Source organism: Eurosta solidaginis, chromosome 2, assembly GCF_040869045.1.
Source record: "Eurosta solidaginis isolate ZX-2024a chromosome 2, ASM4086904v1, whole genome shotgun sequence".
NCBI lineage: Eukaryota > Metazoa > Arthropoda > Insecta > Diptera > Tephritidae > Eurosta > Eurosta solidaginis.
In genome coordinates, this window is record NC_090320.1 from 187,609,136 (window position 1) to 187,631,152 (window position 22,017).

At 36.1% G+C, this 22,017-nt stretch overlaps 1 protein-coding gene across 9 annotated transcripts in view; it reads right to left on the reverse strand.

Annotated features, from left to right (window-relative positions):
* Nucleotides 1–22,017, reverse strand: part of Plc21C (Phospholipase C at 21C) — a 318,758-nt gene that overhangs the window by 190,991 nt on the left and 105,750 nt on the right. For all 9 annotated transcript variants that reach the window (XM_067766582.1, XM_067766585.1, XM_067766583.1 and 6 more), the window contains exon 2: nt 7,909–8,615. In XM_067766582.1, the coding sequence (XP_067622683.1) occupies nt 7,909–7,998 (90 nt within the window). In that variant the 5' untranslated portion in view covers nt 7,999–8,615. The remainder of the gene's footprint in view (nt 1–7,908; nt 8,616–22,017) is intronic.

The window sequence follows — 22,017 nt, forward strand, 5'->3', positions numbered from 1 at the left end:
AGTTTGATTGAATAACGGTTGGTTGTACATATATAAAGGAATCGAGATAGATATAGACTTCCATATATCAAAATAATCAGGATCGAAAAAAAATTTGATTGAGCCATGTCCGTCCGTCCGTCCGTTAACACGATAACTTGAGTAAATTTTGAGGTATCTTGATGAAATTTGGTATGTAGGTTCCTGAGCACTCATCTCAGATCGCTATTTAAAATGAACGATATCGGACTATAACCACGCCCACTTTTTCGATATCGAAAATTTCGAAAAACCGAAAAAGTGCGATAATTCATTACAAAAGACCGATAAAGCGACGAAACTTGGTAGATGAGTTGAACTTATGACGCAAAATAGAAAATTAGTAAAATTTTGGACAATGGGCGTGGCACCGCCCACTTTTAAATGAAGGTAATTTAAAATTTTGCAAGCTGTAATTTGGCAGTCGTTGAAGATATCATGATGAAATTTGGCAGGAACGTTACTCTTATTACTATATGTACGCTGAATAAAAATTAGCAAAATCGGAGAAGGACCAAGCCCACTTTTAAAAAAAAAATTTTTTTAAAGTAAAATTTTAACAAAAAATTTATAATCTTTACAGTATATAAGTAAATTATGTCAAGATTCAACTCCAGTAATGATATGGTGCAACAAAATACAAAAATAAAAGAAAATTTAAAAATGGGCGTGGCTCCGCCCTTTTTCATTTAATTTGTCTAGGGTACTTTTAACGCCATAAGTCGACCAAAAATTAACCAATCATTTTGAAATTTGGTAGGGGCATAGATTCTATGGCGCTAACTGTTTTCTGTGAAAATGGGCGAAATCGGTTGATGTCACGCCCAGTTTTTATACACAGTCGTCCGTCTGTCCTTCCGCATGGCCGTTAACACGATAACTTGAGCAAAAATCGATATATCTTTACTAAACTCAGTTCACGTACTTATCTGAACTCACTTTATCTTGGTACGAAAAATGAACGAAATCCGACTATGACCACGCCCACTTTTTCGATATCGAAACTTACGAAAAATGAAAAAAATGCCATAATTCTATACCAAATACGAAAAAAGGGATGAAACATGGTGAGGTAATTGGATTGGTTTATTGACGCGAATTATAACTTTAGAAAAAACTTTATAAAATGGTTGTGACACCTACCATATTAAGTAGAAGAAAATGAAAAAGTTCTGCAGGGCGAAATAAAAAACCCTTAAAATCTTGACAGGTATTACATATATAAATAAATTAGCGGTATCCAACAGATAATGTTCGGGGTCACCCTGGTCCACATTTTGGTCAATATCTGGAAAACGCCTTCACATATACAACTACCACCACTCCCTTTTAAAACTCTCATTAATACCTTTAATTTGATACCCATATCGTACAAACTCATTCTAGAGTCACCCCTGGTCCACCTTTATGGCGATATTTCGAAAAGGCGAACACCTATAGAACGAAGGCCCACTCCCTTTTAAAAATACTCATTAACACCTTTCATTTGATACCCATATTGCACAAACGAATTCTAGAGTCACCCCTGTCCCACCTTTATGGCGATATCTCGAAACGGCGTCCACCTATGGAACTAAGGATTACTCCCTTTTAAAATGCTCATTAACACCTTTCATTTGATACCCATATCCTACAAACGCATTCTAGAGTCACCCCTGGTCCATCTTTACGGCGATATCTCGAAAAGGCGTCCATCTATAGAACTTAGGTCCACGCCCTTTTAAAATACTCATTAATACCTTTAATTTGATACCCATATCGTACAAACTCATTCTAGAGTCACCCCTGGTCCACCTTTATGGCGATATCTCGAAAAGGCCCACTCCCTTTTAAAATACTCATCAACACCTTTCGTTTGATGCCCATATTGTGCAAACAAATTCTAGGGTCACCCCTGGTCCATCTTTACGGCGATATCTCGAAAAGGCGTCCATCTATAGAACTTAGGTCCACGCCCTTTTAAAATGCTCATTAACACCTTTCATTTGATACCCATAAAAAACAGGAACTATCTCGCTTAAGGATGGAGGAACATTTATCAACATGTCTCATTAAGAAGGAACAAGACAGTACTGTGTTGATTGGAATCTGGTGCATTCCAACAACGTAAAAAACATGCTTTTTCAAGAGTCACTGACCGGAATCGTATGCATTCCGGCAGTATAATCTTATGGGTCAGGCATCGAGCTGATTGGAATCCGGTGCATTCCAACAACACAGGTCATGTTACTTTTTTATGCCTTGTGATGGCGTATCCTCATTACACTACTCTTAGCACTGCCGGATTCCCATGACATGCTGATTGGAATCTTGTTGCATTCCAACAGGGAGATTGGAATCCACTGCATTCCGAAGTCATGCTGAGCGGAATCTGATGCATTCCGCCAGTATAAGATTTCGGCATAAGATCTTATTTCTGCTCATATTTCTTATTATTATTATATTCTGAAATTAAATAGTAATGTTCATTAATATTTCTTTGTTTGTAATATAACATTGTTGAAAGCTCGATATATCTTAAATTTTATCTTTTGAGTTGTATATTTATATATCTTTTATATTATGCAGTCGACCATAGTTTGTCGTCGACTTTAAATAATAAATAAATAAATAAATAAATAAATATCGTACAAACGTATTCTAGAGTCACCCCTGGTCCATCTTTACGGCGATATCTCGAAAAGGCGTCCATCTATAGAACTTAGGTCCACGCCCTTTTAAAATACTCATTAACACCTTTCATTTGATACCCATATCGTAAAAACGCATTCTAGAGTCACACCTGGTCCATCTTTATGGCGATATCTCGAAAAGGCGTCCACCTATAGAACTAAGGCCCACTCCCCCTTAAAATACTCATTAACTCCTTTCGTTTGATACCCATATTGCACAAACGAATTCTAGAGTCACCCCTGGTCCACCTTTATGGCGATATCTCGAAAAGGGGTCCACCTATAGAACTAAGCCCCATGCCCTTTTAAAATAATCATTAACACCTTTCATTTGATGCCCATATTGTGCAAGCAAATTCTAGGGTCACCCCTGTTCCACCTTTATGGCGATATCTCGAAAAGGCGAACACCTATAAAACGAAGGCCCACTCCCTTTTAAAATACTCATTAACACCTTTCGTTTGATGCCCATATTGTGCAAACAAATTCTAGGGTCACCCCTGGTCCACCTTTATGGCGATATCTCGAAACGGCGTCCACCTATGGAACTAAGGATTACTCTCTTTTAAAATGCTCATTAACACCTTTCATTTGATACCCATATCGTACAAACGCATTCTAGAGTCACCCCTGGTCCATCTTTACGGCGATATCTCGAAAAGGCGTCCATCTATAGAACTTAGGTCCACGCCCTTTTAAAATACTCATTAATACCTTTAATTTGATACCCATATCGTACAAACTCATTCTAGAGTCACCCCTGGTCCACCTTTATGGCGATATCTCGAAAAGGCCCACTCCCTTTTAAAATACTCATCAACACCTTTCGTTTGATGCCCATATTGTGCAAACAAATTCTAGGGTCACCCCTGGTCCACCTTTATGGCGATATCTCGAAAAGGCGAACACCTATAAAACGAAGGCCCACTCCCTTTTAAAATACTCATTAACACCTTTCGTTTGATGCCCATATTGTGCAAACAAATTCTAGGGTCACCCCTGGTCCACCTTTATGGCGATATCTCGAAACGGCGTCCACCTATGGAACTAAGGATTACTCCCTTTTAAAATGCTCATTAACACCTTTCATTTGATACCCATATCGTACAAACGCATTCTAGAGTCACCCCTGGTCCATCTTTACGGCGATATCTCGAAAAGGCGTCCATCTATAGAACTTAGGTCCACGCCCTTTTAAAATACTCATTAATACCTTTAATTTGATACCCATATCGTACAAGCTCATTCTAGAGTCACCCCTGGTCCACCTTTATGGCGTTATCTCGAAAAGGCGAACACCTATAAAACGAAGGCCCACTCCCTTTTAAAATACTCATCAACACCTTTCGTTTGATGCCCATATTGTGCAAGCAAATTCTAGGGTCACCCCTGGTCCACCTTTATGGCGATATCTCGAAAAGGCGAACACCTATAAATCGAAGGCCCACTCCCTTTTAAAATACTCATTAACACCTTTCGTTTGATGCCCATATTGTGCAAACAAATTCTAGGGTCACCCCTGGTCCACCTTTATGGCGATATCTCGAAACGGCGTCCACCTATGGAACTAAGGATTACTCCCTTTTAAAATGCTCATTAACACCTTTCATTTGATACCCATATCGTACAAACGCATTCTAGAGTCAACCCTGATCCACCTTTATGGCTATATCCCTAAATGGTGTCCACCTATAGAACTATGGCCCACTCCCTCATAAAATACTCTTTAATGCCTTTCATTTGATACACATGTCATTCAAACACATTCCAGGGTTTCCCTCGGTTCATTTTCCTACATGGCTATTTTCCCTTATGTTGTCACCATAGCTCTCAACTGAGTATGTAATGTTCGGTTACACCCGAACTTAACCTTCCTTACTTGTTATTTGCTGAATTTTCTTAAAAAACGCACGGTAGGGTTTGCTTAGCTTTTGACTTGTAATTGTATAATACATGTATACAATTCAATAAATAAGTAATTAATTGCAATACTTTACAGTACCTAGGAATGAATATAACGATTTATTGAAAACGTTACTGTTCAAAACATTACTGTCCCAACGCGGGTACATTTGCCATATGTGTACTAAATTTGTCCTCATGTTACAATATTTCCAGATTTTAAAAAGCCATAAATTCCATCGTAATACACTGTAATGACCGTTTTCGACTTGTCTATACATCCGGAAGAAACCAGTTTTACTACTGAAGAAGAGGGCTTTAGTGGCGAAAATACCGAATTTGCATGTCTTATGATTTCGGGATGCATTTAGATGTTTACTCATGTTGAAGGTGCTATCTCAGATTCGATAGCAGAGGCCTGTAGCCCGTGTCGATTAGAATCGCCGAAAGTGAATCTAGTGTATCTCAAATATTAAATGCTTCAGTTTATCGTAACTGTAGTCTAAATCATGTAAACAAAAAATCCTGGGCTGCAAATAAAGCTTAAAAAGGTATTTCTAAACCGGTCCTAAAAAAAAACTGTTACTCATATGTAGTGATAGAACTTTTACAACAAGTATCGATACCGGTACTCATATAAAATACTTGGATCAAGGTATCGATGCTAGTACTCATACTTAGTAAAAGGTATCGAGTATACTCGATCCAAGTGAGTACTTCGGGATTTTTACCAAAATCGAAGAAACTTTTATGTTTTTAATGAGACCGTTGGTTGGAATTTAATAGAAAACAAGTAACGACGCGACTGTCTTCGGCTGTGCCGAAGACTTCATACCTTTCATGAATGGTGCTGAACAATAATCTTATCCCATTCGTAATCTCTAAATAATGCGCTGTATTAGATAAGAAATATATAGTGAACAGATGTACATACCTAACCGATTTTAAGAAAAATAAAAAAAAAAATGGCAAAAAACTCCCTTATCTGAACGGTCGGTTGTAAGGGATATATATTATATATAGCTCCGATCGAAATGATTTTTTACAGGAAATCTTCTATGATATATTAGAATATATATCACCAAGTTTCACGTTTTTATATTGGAAACTAAGGGAGAAATGACCAGACCTATCTGAACGATCGGTTGTATGGGATATATACTATATATAGCTCCAATCAAAGTGATTTTTTCAGGATATCTTCAATGGTATATTAGAATATATATCACCAAGTTTCACGTTTATACTTTCTAAATTGCGGCAGGAATGACCAAATTCGTCTTATCTGAACGATCGGTTGTATGGGAGATATATGTTATAGTGGTCCGATCCTACCGGATACGACAAATGTCTAATATAATACAAAAATACATCCGTGTGCCAAATTTCATTGAGATGTCTCAAAATTGGAGGGACTAGTTTGCGTTCAAACAGACAGACGGACGGACATGGCTATATCAACTCAGTTCGTCGCCCTGATCAATTCGGTATACTTAATGGTGAGTCTATCTTCTATATTTCTCAACGTTACAAACATCGGACCAAAGTTAATATACCATTTCATGTTCATGAAAGGTATAACAAGTAAGGAAGTTTAAGTTTGGACGAAACCGAACATTATATACCTATTACATATATTTATACTCAGTTGAGCAGAGCTCACAGAGTATATTAAGTTTGATTGGATAACGGTTGGTTGTACATATATAAAGGAATCGAGATAGATATAGACTTCCATATATCAAAATAATCAGGATCGAAAAAAATTTGATTGAGCCATGTCCGTCCGTCCGTCCGTCCGTCCGTTAACACGATAACTTGAGTAAATTTTGGGGTATCTTGATGAAATTTGTTATGTAGGTTCCCGATCACTCATCTCAGATCGCTATTTAAAATGAACGATATCGGACTATAACCACGCCCACTTTTTCGATATCGAAAATTTCGAAAAACCGAAAAAGTGCGATAATTCATTACAAAAGACAGCTAAAGCGACGAAACTTGGTAGATGAGTTGAGCTTATGACGCAGAATAGAAAATTAGTAAATTTTTGGACAATGGGCGTGGAACCGCCCACTTTTAAAAGAAGGTAATTTAAAATTTTGCAAGCTGTAATTTGGCAGTCGTTGAAGATATCATGATGAAATTTGGCAGGAACGTTACTCCTATTACTATATGTACGCTTAATAAAAATTAGCAAAATCGGTGAATGACCACGCCCACTTTAAAAAAAAATTTTTTTTAAAGTAAAATTTTAACAAAAAATTTAATATCTTTACAGTATATAAGTAAATTATGTCAACATTCAACTACAGTAATGATATGGTGCAACAAAATACAAAAATAAAAGAAAATTTGGAAATGGGCGTGGCTCCGCCCTTTTTCATTTAATTTGTCTAGGATACTTTTAACGCCATAAGTCGAATAAAAATTAACCAATCCTTTTGAAATTTGGTAGGGGCATAGATTTTATGACGTTAACTGTTTTCTGTGAAAATGGGCGAAATCGGATGATGCCACGCCCAGTTTTTATACACAGTCGTCCGTCTGTCCTTCCGCATAGCCGTTAACACGATAACTTGAGCAAAAATCGACATATCTTTAATGAACTTAGTTCACGTGCTTACTTGAACTCACTTTATCTTGGTATGAAAAATGAACGAAATCCGACTATGACCACGCCCACTTTTTCGATATCGAAAATTACGAAAAATGAAAAAATGCCATAATTCTATACCAAATACGAAAAAAGGGATGAAACAGGGTAAGGTAATTGGATTGTTTTATTGACGGGAAATATAACTTTAGAAAAAACTTTATAAAATGGTTGTGACACCTACCATATTAAGTAGAAGCAGGCATGCTTAACGAACGAAACGATATCATTTCGTTACGATAATCAACGCTAATAAACGAAACGAAGTCACTTAACGTTAAGATCGTCAAATTAACGTTAATAACGTGGTTATCATCCGATTTCGCTTTTCAATACCAATCTATTCTGGGTCCAGATAAGCTCGTGTACCAAATTTGGTGAAGATATCTCAATGTTTACCCAAGTTATCGTGTTAACGGACAGACGGACGGACGGACGGATATGACTCAATCAATTTTTTTCGACACTGATGATATTTATATATGGAAGTCTATATCTATCTCGATTCCTTTATACCTGTACAACGAACCGTTATCCAATCAAAGTTAATATACTATGTACGCAAAGCACGCTGAGTATAAAAAAATTTTAAAATACATACATATGTTAGAGTATAAAACTCATTCCATATTTCGAAAGTAATATTTATTTGGTACTTACATCATCCCATTTGATAAACTTCTCACCATCCTGAAGAGCCTTTGGCACCTCCACTGGCCCAATTGATACATAAGTCGACGTAGTCAGCATATTTCATAAGTTAAATTTTTTATTTTCCTTGAGAAAACTTCTATACCTCCAACGGATAATGTGTAAATGCATACATACACAAATAAAGAGCATTCAGGAATTGAAATGCACAATTTCAATGCAATCGTAAATTCTTTTCATTCCGTCCACCCAGATGACTGACTCGAAACGAGCTCAAAAATTTTGTATAATAGTAACAGGTTGAGCGTACGCTCACCGATTCAGTTCGGCACCATATCCTGAATGCGAGTTTCAGAGTGTATCCACATTTTTTTTAGATGTGAAAGAGTAGCACCATTTCAATGAAGCATAAATCGTAAATGACACTGAATGGATTGACCGTCACAACTACTTTGGCTTTGCTATTTAATCGGCTCACAAACTATTTATGATTTACATATTGTTGTTGTTTTGTATTTTCATATTTATTATACACTGGAGTGACACATTGTTGACAATCGGTGAAAATTTTCTTTGGATATTGATTCGCATACCGACTTATGCATTAAGAGCTACTCTGCGCCTTAAGCATGACGATTACGGTGAAGGTTTCGTAAGCGGTCCGTTAGGATAGTTAAAATGGTTTGTTCTTTTATGCGCACCATTGTGGTTTGTAGCTAAAATGAAAAAAGTAAAAGATATAGTCATAGATTCACCAAAACTGCAGAGTATTTTATTCATAGTGCAAACCAAGGCGAATTCGGTATAAGGTGGTGTTGTCCCATCTTCTTGATAATTCCCAAGCAACGCCTTGGTTCAGCAAGATACTTTCCAATCGAAATGAATGCAAAATTTCTTTTGACTTGCCATTCTTCTACACGACGAATGAGGTTGAATTCGATTTGGCATCACCTTGTATAGATTCGCCTTGGTGCAAACATATCCTAAGTGGAGAGCAATACTCATTTTTAAACGGTTTTATTTAGCTTAACTTGACAGGCTTGCTGGCCGGCACGAATTTTGTAATTGAAATTTAAGAATCTTCCCGATAAGCTACAAGCTTGAAACTTGGAATATAGTTCAGAACCCGATGACAATGCAATAATAAGAAAAAAAGTTCCGATAGGTGGCGCGTGGATCGAAATATTTCAAAAAATCGTATTTGTTGTCCGATTTGGTTCATATTTGGAACACTTAAAGCATACATGAATAGAAAGCGACCTATGATGTCCGATTTGGCTCATATTTGGAACAAATATTACATACAGTCCGGTAGAAGTGACATCAAAATATTTTGGAGTTCGAGGAGGGACAAGCATACGTGGCGCAGAGTCGAGTAAAGTCTTTTGAAGGATTATGTATTGAGGACATAGATTGTAACAAATTGTCAGGAATTGTAAGAATGAGCCACTAAATGAACTAAATAGAATGAGAAATAAGAGGCAATTAAATAAAGACTAAAAACATGAAAACAAAATAATTAAATTAATTATCTATTGATAGTCATATATAAGACCAACTGAACCTTAATAAGGTTATGCTACGTCTCGCGTTTTTAGAAATTTCACGCGCCCAACGCTTTTATTTAATTGTCTGATCAACGCCCTAGATTGATGAGGAGTGTGATGAATAGTACCTATGACCTACCTAATTTTTTTCTAGCTTTTAGAATTATTATTACTTCATGTTTTCAATAAAACCGTTTAACTTAAGAAAAAAATTTTTAAATATTTTATTTTTTTTTAACATTATATAACGAGTGGCTCAATGGCTAATCTATTTATAAATAGTCAAGATGAAATTTTCACGCCCTTTTTACGGCCAAACTATAATTGTAAGGTATAGACAGTTGCATATGTTTCCATAGGTTTTCTCAAGGAGAAGTGCAGGCCTTTAAAAAGATTTCAAAAAACTTTAATATAACGCTTAAATATCAATTTGAAAATCACATTAACATATAAGCCAAAACGAATTTGATCTGTGAGACTGTTGTCACGCACAGTACCGACGCTTCGTGTGTTTGCCATTTTAGCTTTTTTTCGCCGTTTAGCTTGAAAAGTTGCGATTTAGCTTTAAGCTTCTTTCAGTTTTTTTCAGAAATTGTTTAACTCTTTTTAGCTTTTTTCCAAATTATAGAAAATCTCTATAAACAGTTTGGCGTAGATTCAATTTTAAGAACATTGGATTAATTTGCGCTAGATGTCAAAAATTCGAGGGGCTTAGGAAGAGATAATACTGGCATTATGTTAGGCAGAAATCGAGGCGTAGTAACTTTATTAAGGCAATATCAACCTAATAACATTTTCATTACTTGTGTTTGCCACTTGATACGTTTGGCTGTTCATCTGCTTCGATACTGCTTCCGAGCGAAAATGAATTTTTGATTTCAGAAACATTTAACTGAGTTTCTAAAAAATACTGTTTTTATATTGCACTTGAGTATTTTATTTTATTTGAAAAGTATATTTTTATAAGTTCTGCGTAAAATCCAAAGTGAGGCAATTAAGGACCATAATGCAATTTCAAGTTTATCGTTAAGCATTTCAACCTAAGTAATCAAAAAGATGCTGATTCATTTTTAGAGATGGACACGTTACACGTGAGAGAGGTTATTGATATGCAAATTTTTTTTTAAAGAACTCTACAAATTTATAATTTTTTTGGGCATTGTATCAAAGATTTAATAAAGAAAGTGAGTCTTCAACTTTAATAACATTAAACCCTACTAGATGGGCAGGACCTTATGATGTCGTTTTTGTTTTAAAAGTTCGGTTTGTTGAAGTCTAAAATGCGCTTACGAAAACATTCTGTTAAATTGCAAATCAGATTAAAGAAATAAAGCCGTTAACTCAGAATGAAAATCGAAAACTACAATATTGTTAAGTTATTAGTTTTCCATTGCAAGATCCTACTTACTATCGATGCAGCCTCTAAAGCACTTCAGTCTAAAGTTACCGCTATTTCAAATGCCTTAAAACGTTTGAAATTTTTTTTAGAAGAATTTGAAAGGTATCGACCTCAATTTGAAAAATTTAAAAATGGAAGCGAGTATTGTAGCAGAAAAATGGTCCATCACCAATGAATTGTCTAAAATTCGCCAGAGGATGGTAAATGCCATTTTTATAAACTTTTTGCAGATGAGCGTCTCCAAGATCTTGAAAGTTTGTTAAAAGTGAACATTTTATATCAAGTATTGGACATCATTATAAACCAACTGAAATCGCATTTCATTCCAATGAATGAAATTGTTTCAAATTTCAGTGTTTTGCAGCCATCCTCTTTAGAAGTTTCAAATGACACTGATCTATTAAAAAAAGCTCTAGAAGACATAAAGGCAGATAAAAAAAGACAGATAAAGGCAAAGAAATAGAACAATCATCGTGTATTAAAGACTGATTTATTAATAATAAAAAATAATTATATGTCTTACAGCATTCCTGAAGTATACACTGCATTACTGTTATTTCTTACAATACCTGTGACTACACCTAGTGCTGAACGATCATTTTCAAAACTAAAATTGATAAGAACCTTTTTAAGAAATTCTATGAGACAAGACAGGTTATGTAACTTGGCTATTCTGTCTATTGAAAATTCTATAGCCCGATTTTTAAACATGTATGATGTAATAGAAACTTTTGCGGAACTAAAATCTCGAAAAAAACGTTTGACTTAATTAATATCTTAATTATACTTAATAAATATCTTATTGAAATTAAATTATTATTTTTATTTCATTGCAAATGCATTCAGGAATCGACATTGGGCTAGCATGGACAACAGTTTATTTTCTCTTGTCTAAGAGGGGAGGCCCATTACCATTAGTGGGACATATACAACGTGTAATTGAATACGGTGAAAATCTCGAAGTTTATTAAAATTAAACTAGTACAACGTGACGATAAATGAATTTTGATAGGGTCGCACCAAGAGAATTTGTCACGGACCCCAGATGCTATAGTTACGCCACTGATAAGTAGGTGCACGTTGTCTAAGAAGCAAAGGACTTTCGATGACAACTAAGAATGCCACACTTTATGCAAGGGAACCTGAAATGAAATTATGGTCATGGCTTCCAATTTTTCGTAGCATTTGACTTTGCACAACATACAGCATCCAGACCACAACATACACGAATAAACATATGCATCCACATCTGCTATCATATAAGTAAGTGACCTGCGTCACCACAATGCCATTAACCGTTCCATCTCTTTTCATACCATATTCACCTGGTTGACGCACATAACATTCCACTTTACTGCTGTTTTCTTAGTCATGCCAATAGTCAAAGTTATGAAATTTTGCAGTGGTTAGCAGAATGAATTAAGTGGTGAAGTGCGGTGGTATAAGCGGTAATTTAAAAAGTTGTACACTCCTGTGCCATGATTTTATAACTTTGCCTTTTAGCAGGCATCCTGCCGCCACCACATGGTAGAGACAACTTTTATTTTTCATTTTGGTGCCTCCTGCATACATACACACATATATTTAGATATAGGTATGTTTGTATTTGCATTCATAACCGAGCAACTTTCTAATAAGTTTGTGTTGGTTTCTAGCAGGTATTTGCTTTTACATACGCAACATTACGATCCTTTAGTGCACATCAACATTTCTATGTACTTACGTTTTGCTTTCAATTACACATTTGCAACAAAAAAAGGAAATCTAATGATAATAAATGTAAGTGGAAGTGAAATGTTTCGGTTATTCCAGAGAAGAATAGACTTCGTGAAAATTATGAAACAAATATGAGGAGCCATGTCAAATCGCTATAAATGTTCCAAGATTTTTTTAAGATATGGAAGGGGTTCGACGTCATTCTCTAAAACCTATGTTATAATCCTTATGAGGTGTGAGAGCAGAGAACTTAGCCACTCTGGAACATTCCAAAAAATACGTTTCATAGCAAATGCAATAAATTTCCAAAACATAACTTATATACTATTCACAAGCAAAGCAATAGCTGGACTATGTAATCCATACTGGAGTACTAACAACAGTTGCCACTTAGGTACATTTATACCAACCCTATTTGGTCGTCTGGTCCCTTTTCTTAAATTGTGTTCACCTTTGAGCTGTAGGCACATTTTTCACGGAGGCCACCGTGGTGTGATGGTAGCGTGCTCCGCCTACCACACCGTATGCCCTGGGTTCACACCCCGGGCAAAGCAACATCAAAATTTTAGGAATAAGGTTTTTCAATTAGAAGAAAAATTGTCTAAGCGGGGTCGCCCCTCGGCAGTGTTTGGCAAGCGCTCCGGGTGTATTTCTGCCATGAAAAGCTCTCAGTGAAAACTCATCTGCCTTGCAGATGCCGTTCAGAGTCGGCATAAAACATGTAGGTCCCGTCCGGCCAATTTGTAGGGAAAATCAAGAGGAGCACGACGCAAATTGGAAGAGAAGCTCGGCCTTATATCCCTTCTGATGTTATCGCGCCTTACATTTTTTAATTTTTTTAAAATTGTATTAAACTGTAAACAAAATTTCTAAAATCAAAATTATTACAAAGAATTGCCATATAAAAACTTTGAAAGTGTTACTTTTTGTTTCGCCCGTCGATATTAAAATTTTTCGTACACAACCCAGCAGTTAAATGATTTTATGGAAATCCAGGACAATTTTTCCTGTGCATAATTTGCTTGGATTGACAGTTGCTCCTTTGCTATTCTATGTTAAAACAAGTAAGGAAGTCTAAGTTTGGGTGAAACCGAACATGACATACCCAGCTGTACACTTGAAATGCTGTTGTTGTTTGTTTTGTGTGCTTAAGAGTGTTAAAAGGCTGCACAATAATACATATACATATGATTCTATTCTGAACTAATTTTAGTTTAAAAGAAGCAAAAAGGATACAGACGCTAACACCAATGACCTTGAGCGGGTAATAATACAGTTTTCCTTCAGATATGCGGATTTCCCTACTGTTTATATGTTTATATAAGTAAGTATATACAAAAAAAGTATAAAAAGGGCAGGGTTATTAACGAGATTTTCCAAATTTTACTATAAATAGCTTATTACCTGCTTCTATGCACTTTAACAAAATCTTTTATATAAAAGAAGGCGATTTAACCGATATAGTCCATTTTTACTGAAAATATTCCCTGTTAAAACCCAAATTTTTCGTCGAGTTATGGCTACAGAAAAGTTGGGAAATGCATTGGAAGAAAGGGGCAGTGCCACGCCTATTTTTCAATATTTGAATTTTTCCCATTTCTTGTTATAATGGCACAAAATACGATTAGTAAAAAACTATTTTTCGCTAAGATTTAACTTATTATTTTTGCCTACGACCCTTTTTACAGTCATTTATATAAAAGTGGGCGTGGTCCTAAACCAATCTTATCAATTTTTACTAGAAATATTTCCTGCTATAAGGAAAATATGTGTACCCAATTTTGTTACGATATGTAAATTTTTCTTCGAGTTATGGCTCTCGAAACATAGAAAATTGCTTAGTCATTAAAGGGGCGGTGCCACGCCCATTTTTTTAAATTTCAATTTTTTTCTATTTATTGTTATAAATCCACTTGGGAAATGAAATACCATTGATATAAAGCTCTTTTTTGCAAAGATATAGCTTATTTTATTCGTCCACGACCCTTTTAAAAATCTTTTATATAAAAGTGGGCGTGGCCCTTAACCGATTTCGTTAATTTTTCTTCAAAGCATTCCTTATAGTAAAGGCAACCTCTCTGCCGAATTTTGTTACGATAGGTTTAACTATTTTTGATTTATGATTAATAATATTTGTAAAATTGATTGTATCACAAGTGGGCGGTGCCACACCCATTTAAAAAAAAGCAAATTTGTATCAAAAGGCTCAATATCAGTCCACACGTCAAATTTTAACATTCTAGGTGTATTATTTACTAAATAATCAGGTTTTTTGTGTTTTCCAAATTGTTATATATATAAAAAGTGGGCGTGGTTATCATTCGATTTTCAGTACCAATCTATTATGGGTCCAGATAAGTTCGTGTACCAAATTTGGTGAAGATATCTCAATATTTACTCAATTTATCGTGTTAACCGACAGACAGGCTCAATCAAATTTTTTCTCGATACTGATAATTTTGATATATGGAAGTCTATATCTATTTCGATTCCTTAATACTTGTACAACCAACCGTTATCCAATCAAAGTTTTAATACCCTGTGTACAAGTACAGCTGGGTATAAAAAATATGCTACAGTTTTTGATGTTGCCTAGAAGCAAAATCCTGAACTCCCCTGTTATTTCAAATTTTCAAATCGAAAACGTTGCCCAAATTCAAGTAGTTTAAACTTTAAAGTAGTGTCATATAGATATAAGTAATTTTTATGAACGATAATTTGAGTTTTTCTTTTGTTCTTAATAGTACTACTAGATAAGGGTGTGGTGAGTATAAAAACTTGCAAAATCTGAGCACACCGAGCATCTGCGATTCGGAGTGTGGTTTGCGAGATCGCTTTTCTAGGACTGGAAAACAAAACTTATATTTAAGATTTAACTACGGGTACAAACAAAATTTAAAAAAGTGTTAAATTGTATCAAAACGACTAAAAATGTTTATTTGGCTCATTGCTGTTTAAGTTAAGAATCATAAGACTAATATTATTTGGAACACCCAATATATGTATATATTTTAATAGTTTATGTGTGATATTTACCTTCCTTAGCTACGGATGGGAAACGTATTCTGACAATATACACAGATGTCATTCTAAGTGATTAAAACTAGTTTAGCGGAGTGCCGCACTAATTCAGTTTTCTTTATTAATCTATCTGGAGTCAGGGTTGTGCATAGTGCAATAACAATTAATTTTTCACTAGTGGCCTTCACTATCAGTACGGATTTTCACAATCACTATGTTTATAGTGATAAACAAAATTTGAGTGCAAAAAAAATTCACTATCACTAAAACGAGTAAAATTAACCTACATTTATCATTAATATTGGTATATAAGTATTACAAATATATAAGTAATATGCAAAATAAACTGTTCCTGAAAAGAGTCCAAATATTATTTGATGGTACAATATTTCAGTGAAATTCAAAAGTGCATTTTAGTGATAGAGCATTTAGTGGTAGTGTTAAAATGCCCAACCCTGCCTAGAGTTAAAACCGCGTTAAGTATACAATTGATTCCACCTCAATGTTTCAGATAAATGCATTTGTATGATCATTTAAATACCATTCCGAAAGAGCAAGTTAAATTGGACGCGGCTTTGTACGATCACGAATTTTCGTAAAAAATTTGAGCTTTAGCCACTTTGCGCAATTTTTATACTCAGTTGAGCAGAACTCACAGAGTATATTAAGTTTGATTGGATAACGGTTGGTTGTACATATATAAAGGAATCGAGATAGATATAGACGTCCGTCCGTCCGTTAACACGATAACTTGGGCAAATTTTGAGGTATCTAGATGAAATTTGGTATGTAGGTTCCTGAGCACTCATCTCAGATATTTAAAATGAACGATATCGGACTATAACCACGCCCACTTTTTCGATATCGAAAATTTTGAAAAACCGAAAAAGTGCGATAATTCATTACAAAAGACAGCTAAAGCGACGAAACTTGGTAGATGAGTTGAGCTTATGACGCAGAATAGAAAATTAGTAAATTTTTGGACAATGGGCGTGGCACCGCCCACTTTTAAAAGGAGGTAATTTAAAATTTTGCAAGCTGTAATTTGGCAGTCGTTGAAGATATCATGATGAAATTTGGCAGGAACGTTACTCCTATTACTATATGTACGCTTAATAAAAATTAGCAAAATCGGAGAAGGACCACGCCCACTTTAAAAAAAAATTTTTTTTAAAGTAAAATTTTAACAAAAAATTTAATATCTTTACAGTATATAAGTAAATTATGTCAACATTCAACTCCAGTAATGATATGGTGCAACAAAATACAAAAATAAAAGAAAATTTTGAAATGGGCGTGGCTCCGCCCTTTTTCATTTAATTTGTCTAGGATACTTTTAACGCCATAAGTCGAACAAAAATTAACCAATCCTTTTGAAATTTGGTAGGGGAATAGATTTTATGACGTTAACTGTTTTCTGTGAAAATGGGCGAAATCGGTTGATGCCACGCCCAGTTTTTATACACAGTCGTCCGTCTGTCCTTCCGCATGGCCGTTAACACGATAACTTGGGCAAAAATCGACATATCTTTAATGAACTTAGTTCACGTGCTTACTTGAACTCACTTTATCTTGGTATGAAAAATGAACGAAATCCGACTATGACCACGCCCACTTTTTCGATATCGAAAAATGAAAAAATGCCATAATTCTATACCAAATACGAAAAAAGGGATGAAACATGGTAAGGTAATTGGATTGTTTTATTGACGGGAAATATAACTTTAGAAAAAACTTTATAAAATGGTTGTTACACCTACCATATTAAGTAGAAGAAAATGAAAAAGTTATGCAGGGCGAAATAAAAAACCCTTAAAATCTTGACAGGTATTACATATATAAACAAATTAGCGGTATCCAACAGATGATGTTCTGGGTCACCCTGGTCCACATTTTGGTCGATATCTGGAAAACGCCTTCACAACACTCCCTTTTAAAACTCTCATTAATACCTTTAATTTGATACCAATATCGTACAAACTCATTCTAGAGTCACCCCTGGTCCACCTTTATGGCGATATCTCGAAAAGGCGAACACCTATAGAACGAAGGCCCACTCCCTTTTAGAAATACTCATTAACACCTTTCATTTGATACCCATATCGTACAAACAAAGTCTAGAGTCACCCCTGGTCCACCTTTATTGCGATACCTCGAAAATGCGTCCACCTATAGAACTAAGGCCCACTCCCTTTTAAAATACTCATTAACTCCTTTCGTTTCATACCCATATTGCACAAACGAATTCTAGAGTCACCCCTGGCCCACCTTTATGGCGATATCTCGAAACGGCGTCAACCTATGGAACTAAGGATTACTCCCTTTTAAAATACTCATTAACACCTTTCTTTTGATACCCATATTGTACAAAGAAATTCTAGGGTCACTCATGGTCCACCTTTATGGCGATATCTCGAAAATACGACCACCTATAAAACAACCACCACTCCCTTTTAAAACCCTCATTAATACCTTTAATTTGATACCCATATCGTACAAACACATTCTAGAGTCACCCCTGGTCCACCTTTATGGCGATATTTCGAAACGGGGTCCACCTATAGAACTAAGGCCCACTCCCTTTTAAAATACTCATTAACACCTTTCGTTTGATGCCCATATTGTACAAACAAATTTTAGGGTCACCCCTGGTCCACCTTTATGGCGATATCTCGAAACGGCGCCACCTATAAAACTAAGGATTACTCCATTTTAAAATACTCATTAACACCTTTCTTTTGATACCCATATTGTACAAACAAATTCTAGGGTCACCCCTGGTCCACCTTTATGGCGATATCTCGAAACGGCGTCCACCTATGGAACTAAGGATTACTCCCTTTTAAAATACTCATTAACACCTTTCATTTGATACCCATATCGTACAAACGCATCCTAGAGTCACCCCTGGTCCACCTTTGTGGCGATATCTCGAAAAGGCGACCACCTATACAACAACCACCACTCCCTTTTAAAACCCTCATTAATACCTTTAATTTGATACCCATATCGTACAAACACATTCTAGAGTCACCCCTGGTCCACCTTTATGGCGATATTTCGAAACGGGGTCCACCTATAGAACTAAGGCCCACTCCCTTTTAAAATACTCATTAACACCATTCGTTTGATGCCCATATTGTACAAACAAATTCTAGGGTCACCCCTGGTCCACCTTTGTGGCGATATCTCGAAACGGCGTCCACCTATGGAACTAAGGATTACTACCTTTTAAAATACTCATTAACACCTTTCATTTGATACCCATATCGTACAAACGCATTCTAGAGTCAACCCTGATCCACCTTTATGGCTATATCCCTAAATGGCGTCCACCTATAGAACTATGGCCCACTCCCTCATAAAATACTCTTTAATTCCTTTCATTTGATACACATTCCAGGGTTTCCCTCGGTTCATTTTCCTACATGGTTATTTTCCCTTATGTTGTCACCATAGCTCTCAACTGAGTATGTAATGTTCGGTTACACCCGAACTTAACCTTCCTTACTTGTTTATGTTGTATTGTAATACCACTGGGTTAATTTCTAAGTTATTCCAATCCCGATTTTAAATCCATAAGTTTTCCATTGAAACAAATTTACTTCTATGCTTTAGCAGTATTTTTGGATTCTTCTAAATATACATAAATTCACCATTTTACATTGTTTTAAAAAATACAGCTTGTAGAGATGGTCACAATATCAAATATCTAATTGTAAGAATTTCAACGATATTAGCACGATGACTATTCTTATTTTCTGATGAATGTTCTAAGTCAACTCATATTTTCTCAAGTGGCCGGTAGGTTAAATATTTAGTTCGCAAATACAATTACCACGAGTTCTGTTGATTAGAAAAAGGGGCAAAGAAAAGTTGGTCTCGATATAATTGAGGGCACGATGAAGTACTTTCTGTCATCCAAGCACGAATCGGCAACTTCGCTCCTTGGATGGCTTCCACTGTCACTATTAATGGATATAAATTCGAAACTGTGAAGGACTTCCTTTATCTGAGAACGAGCATTAACAGCAAAAACAATGTATGCTTAAGGCTAAGTTTATGATCGAGCGTAATCGCATCGCGCGATGCGACGAGAATCGCTGTTAGCGATCAATTATACTAGTGCATATGGAGATGTTTATGATAAAGCGATTTAGCGAAAAGCGAATAAAATTTTACGAGTTAATGTACCTGTTGTCGCTTTATCTACACTGCCACAACGTGAATAAAAAGATGCTGAGTTATATAGTTGAGCATTCCACCCCTTGCGATTTCGCTCTACTATAAACACTCAATCGCCAGCAATAACGCTAGCGAAAATGTAACAAGCGATGGAGCGTTTCTCGTCGCATCGCGCGATGCGATTTCGCTCGATCATAAACTTAGCCTAAAAATCAAACTGAGAATAACTCTCAAAGCCTTTCTTGAAATATATAGAAGGGAACATTGACTCAAAAGTAACAGTTAGTACAGCCCTAAAGCGAATAGTGCCCAACATCAGCGGCCCAGGCGAAGCTACCCGTCAGCTATTATCCAACGTAACTAGCTCTATAATATTATATGCAGCACCATTATGGCACGGATATAAAATGATCCACCAAAAAAAGATACCAGCAGCCTACCGTATTACTGCTATACGAGTAGCATGTGCTTATCGGACGGGTTTCCACGACGCGATCCTGGTTTTATCTACAAAAGTCCCACTAGATCCACTGTGAAATGACCGATCTGTATGGCATTGAAATCGGCCGACCATCTGAAGATGCCAAGAAAGACGCAAGGTCACGAACATTAGTTAGGTTGCAAGAAAGGTGTGAAGAATCGAAAATTTTGAATGGGCATCGCGGTTTCAAGGAGTATATACATAAGCGTAGGATTGAGGAGGATCCTTTCTGTCCACACTGTCACACCGTTTTCACGGCGATTGGCGCATGCCGAGAGGGAGGGCAGAGTGCGCATGTGCAGCAGTGGCGACTAAATCGCCTTCCTCCCGTGACGTTATGCCGTTCATTCGACCCCTTGAGCGCAGTGCGCTTTCCAGAGAAAAACAGGTGGAGAACTACTTGGCTTCTCCTCGCTGCTCTCGATTGGCTATTAAGAGCCAAACAATGGCATTTATTATGATGACAAATAAAGTTATTTCCATACACACAATGGCTTTCGTTGGGCTGTGACAACATTAATATATAGAGGGATTAACAACCATATACATTTTTTGTTTTTTTTTTTGTGTTTTGCCCCAAGGGCGGCCGCCGTGGTGTGGCGGTAGCGGGCTCCTCTTACCACACCGAAGATCATGGGCTCACGTCCCGGGCAAAGCAACATCAAAATTTTAGAAACAAATTATTTTCAATTAGAAGAAAATTTGTATAAGGAGGTCGCCCCTTGACAGTGATTCGGCAATCACTCCAAGCGTATTTCTGCCGAGAAGAGGTTCTCAGTGAAAACTCATCTGCTTTGCAGATGCCGTTCGGAGTCGGCATAAAACATGTAGGTCCTGTCCCGCCAATTTGAGGGAAAAATTAAAAGGAGCATGACGAAAATTGGAAAAAAGCTTACCCATTGTATATACAATAGTAAGGACAGCATGCCAAATTTTTACATGATATAATCAACGGCTTCTGATTTGCGGCATCATTTTTTTATACTCAGTTGAGCAGAGCTCACAGAGTATATTAACTTTGATTGGATAACGGTCCATATATCAAAATCATCAGGATCGAAAAAAAATTTGATTGAGCCATGTCCGTCCGTCCGTCCCTTAACACGATAACTTGAGTAAATTTAGAGGTATCTTGACGAAATTTGGTATGTAGGTTCCTGGCCACTCATCTCAGATCACTATTTAAAATGAACGATTTCGGACTATAACCACGCCCACTTTTCCGATATCGAAAATTTCGAAAAATCGAAAAAGTGCGATAATTCATTACCAAAGACGGATAAAGCGATGAAACTTGGTAGGTGGGTTAAATTATGACGCAGAATAGAAAATAAGTAAAATTTTGGACAATGGGCGTGGCACCGCCCACTTTTAAAAGAAGGTAATTTAGAAGTTTTGCAAGCTGTAATTTGGCAGTCGTTGAAGATATCATGATGAAATATGGCAGGAACGTTACTTGTATTACTATATATATGCTTTATAAAAAATTGCAAAATCGGAGAACGACCACGCCCAATTTAAAAAAAAAATTTTTTAAAGTGAAATTTTTACAAAAAATTTAATATCTTTACAGTATATAAGTAAATTATGTCAACATTCAACTCCAGTAATGATATGGTGCAACAAAATACAAAAACAAAAGAAAATTCCAAAATGGGCGTGGCTCCGCCCTTTTTCATTTGATTTGTCTAGGATACATTTAATGCCATAAGTTGAACACATATTTACCAATCCTTGTGAAATTTGGTAGGCGCTTAGATTCTAGGACG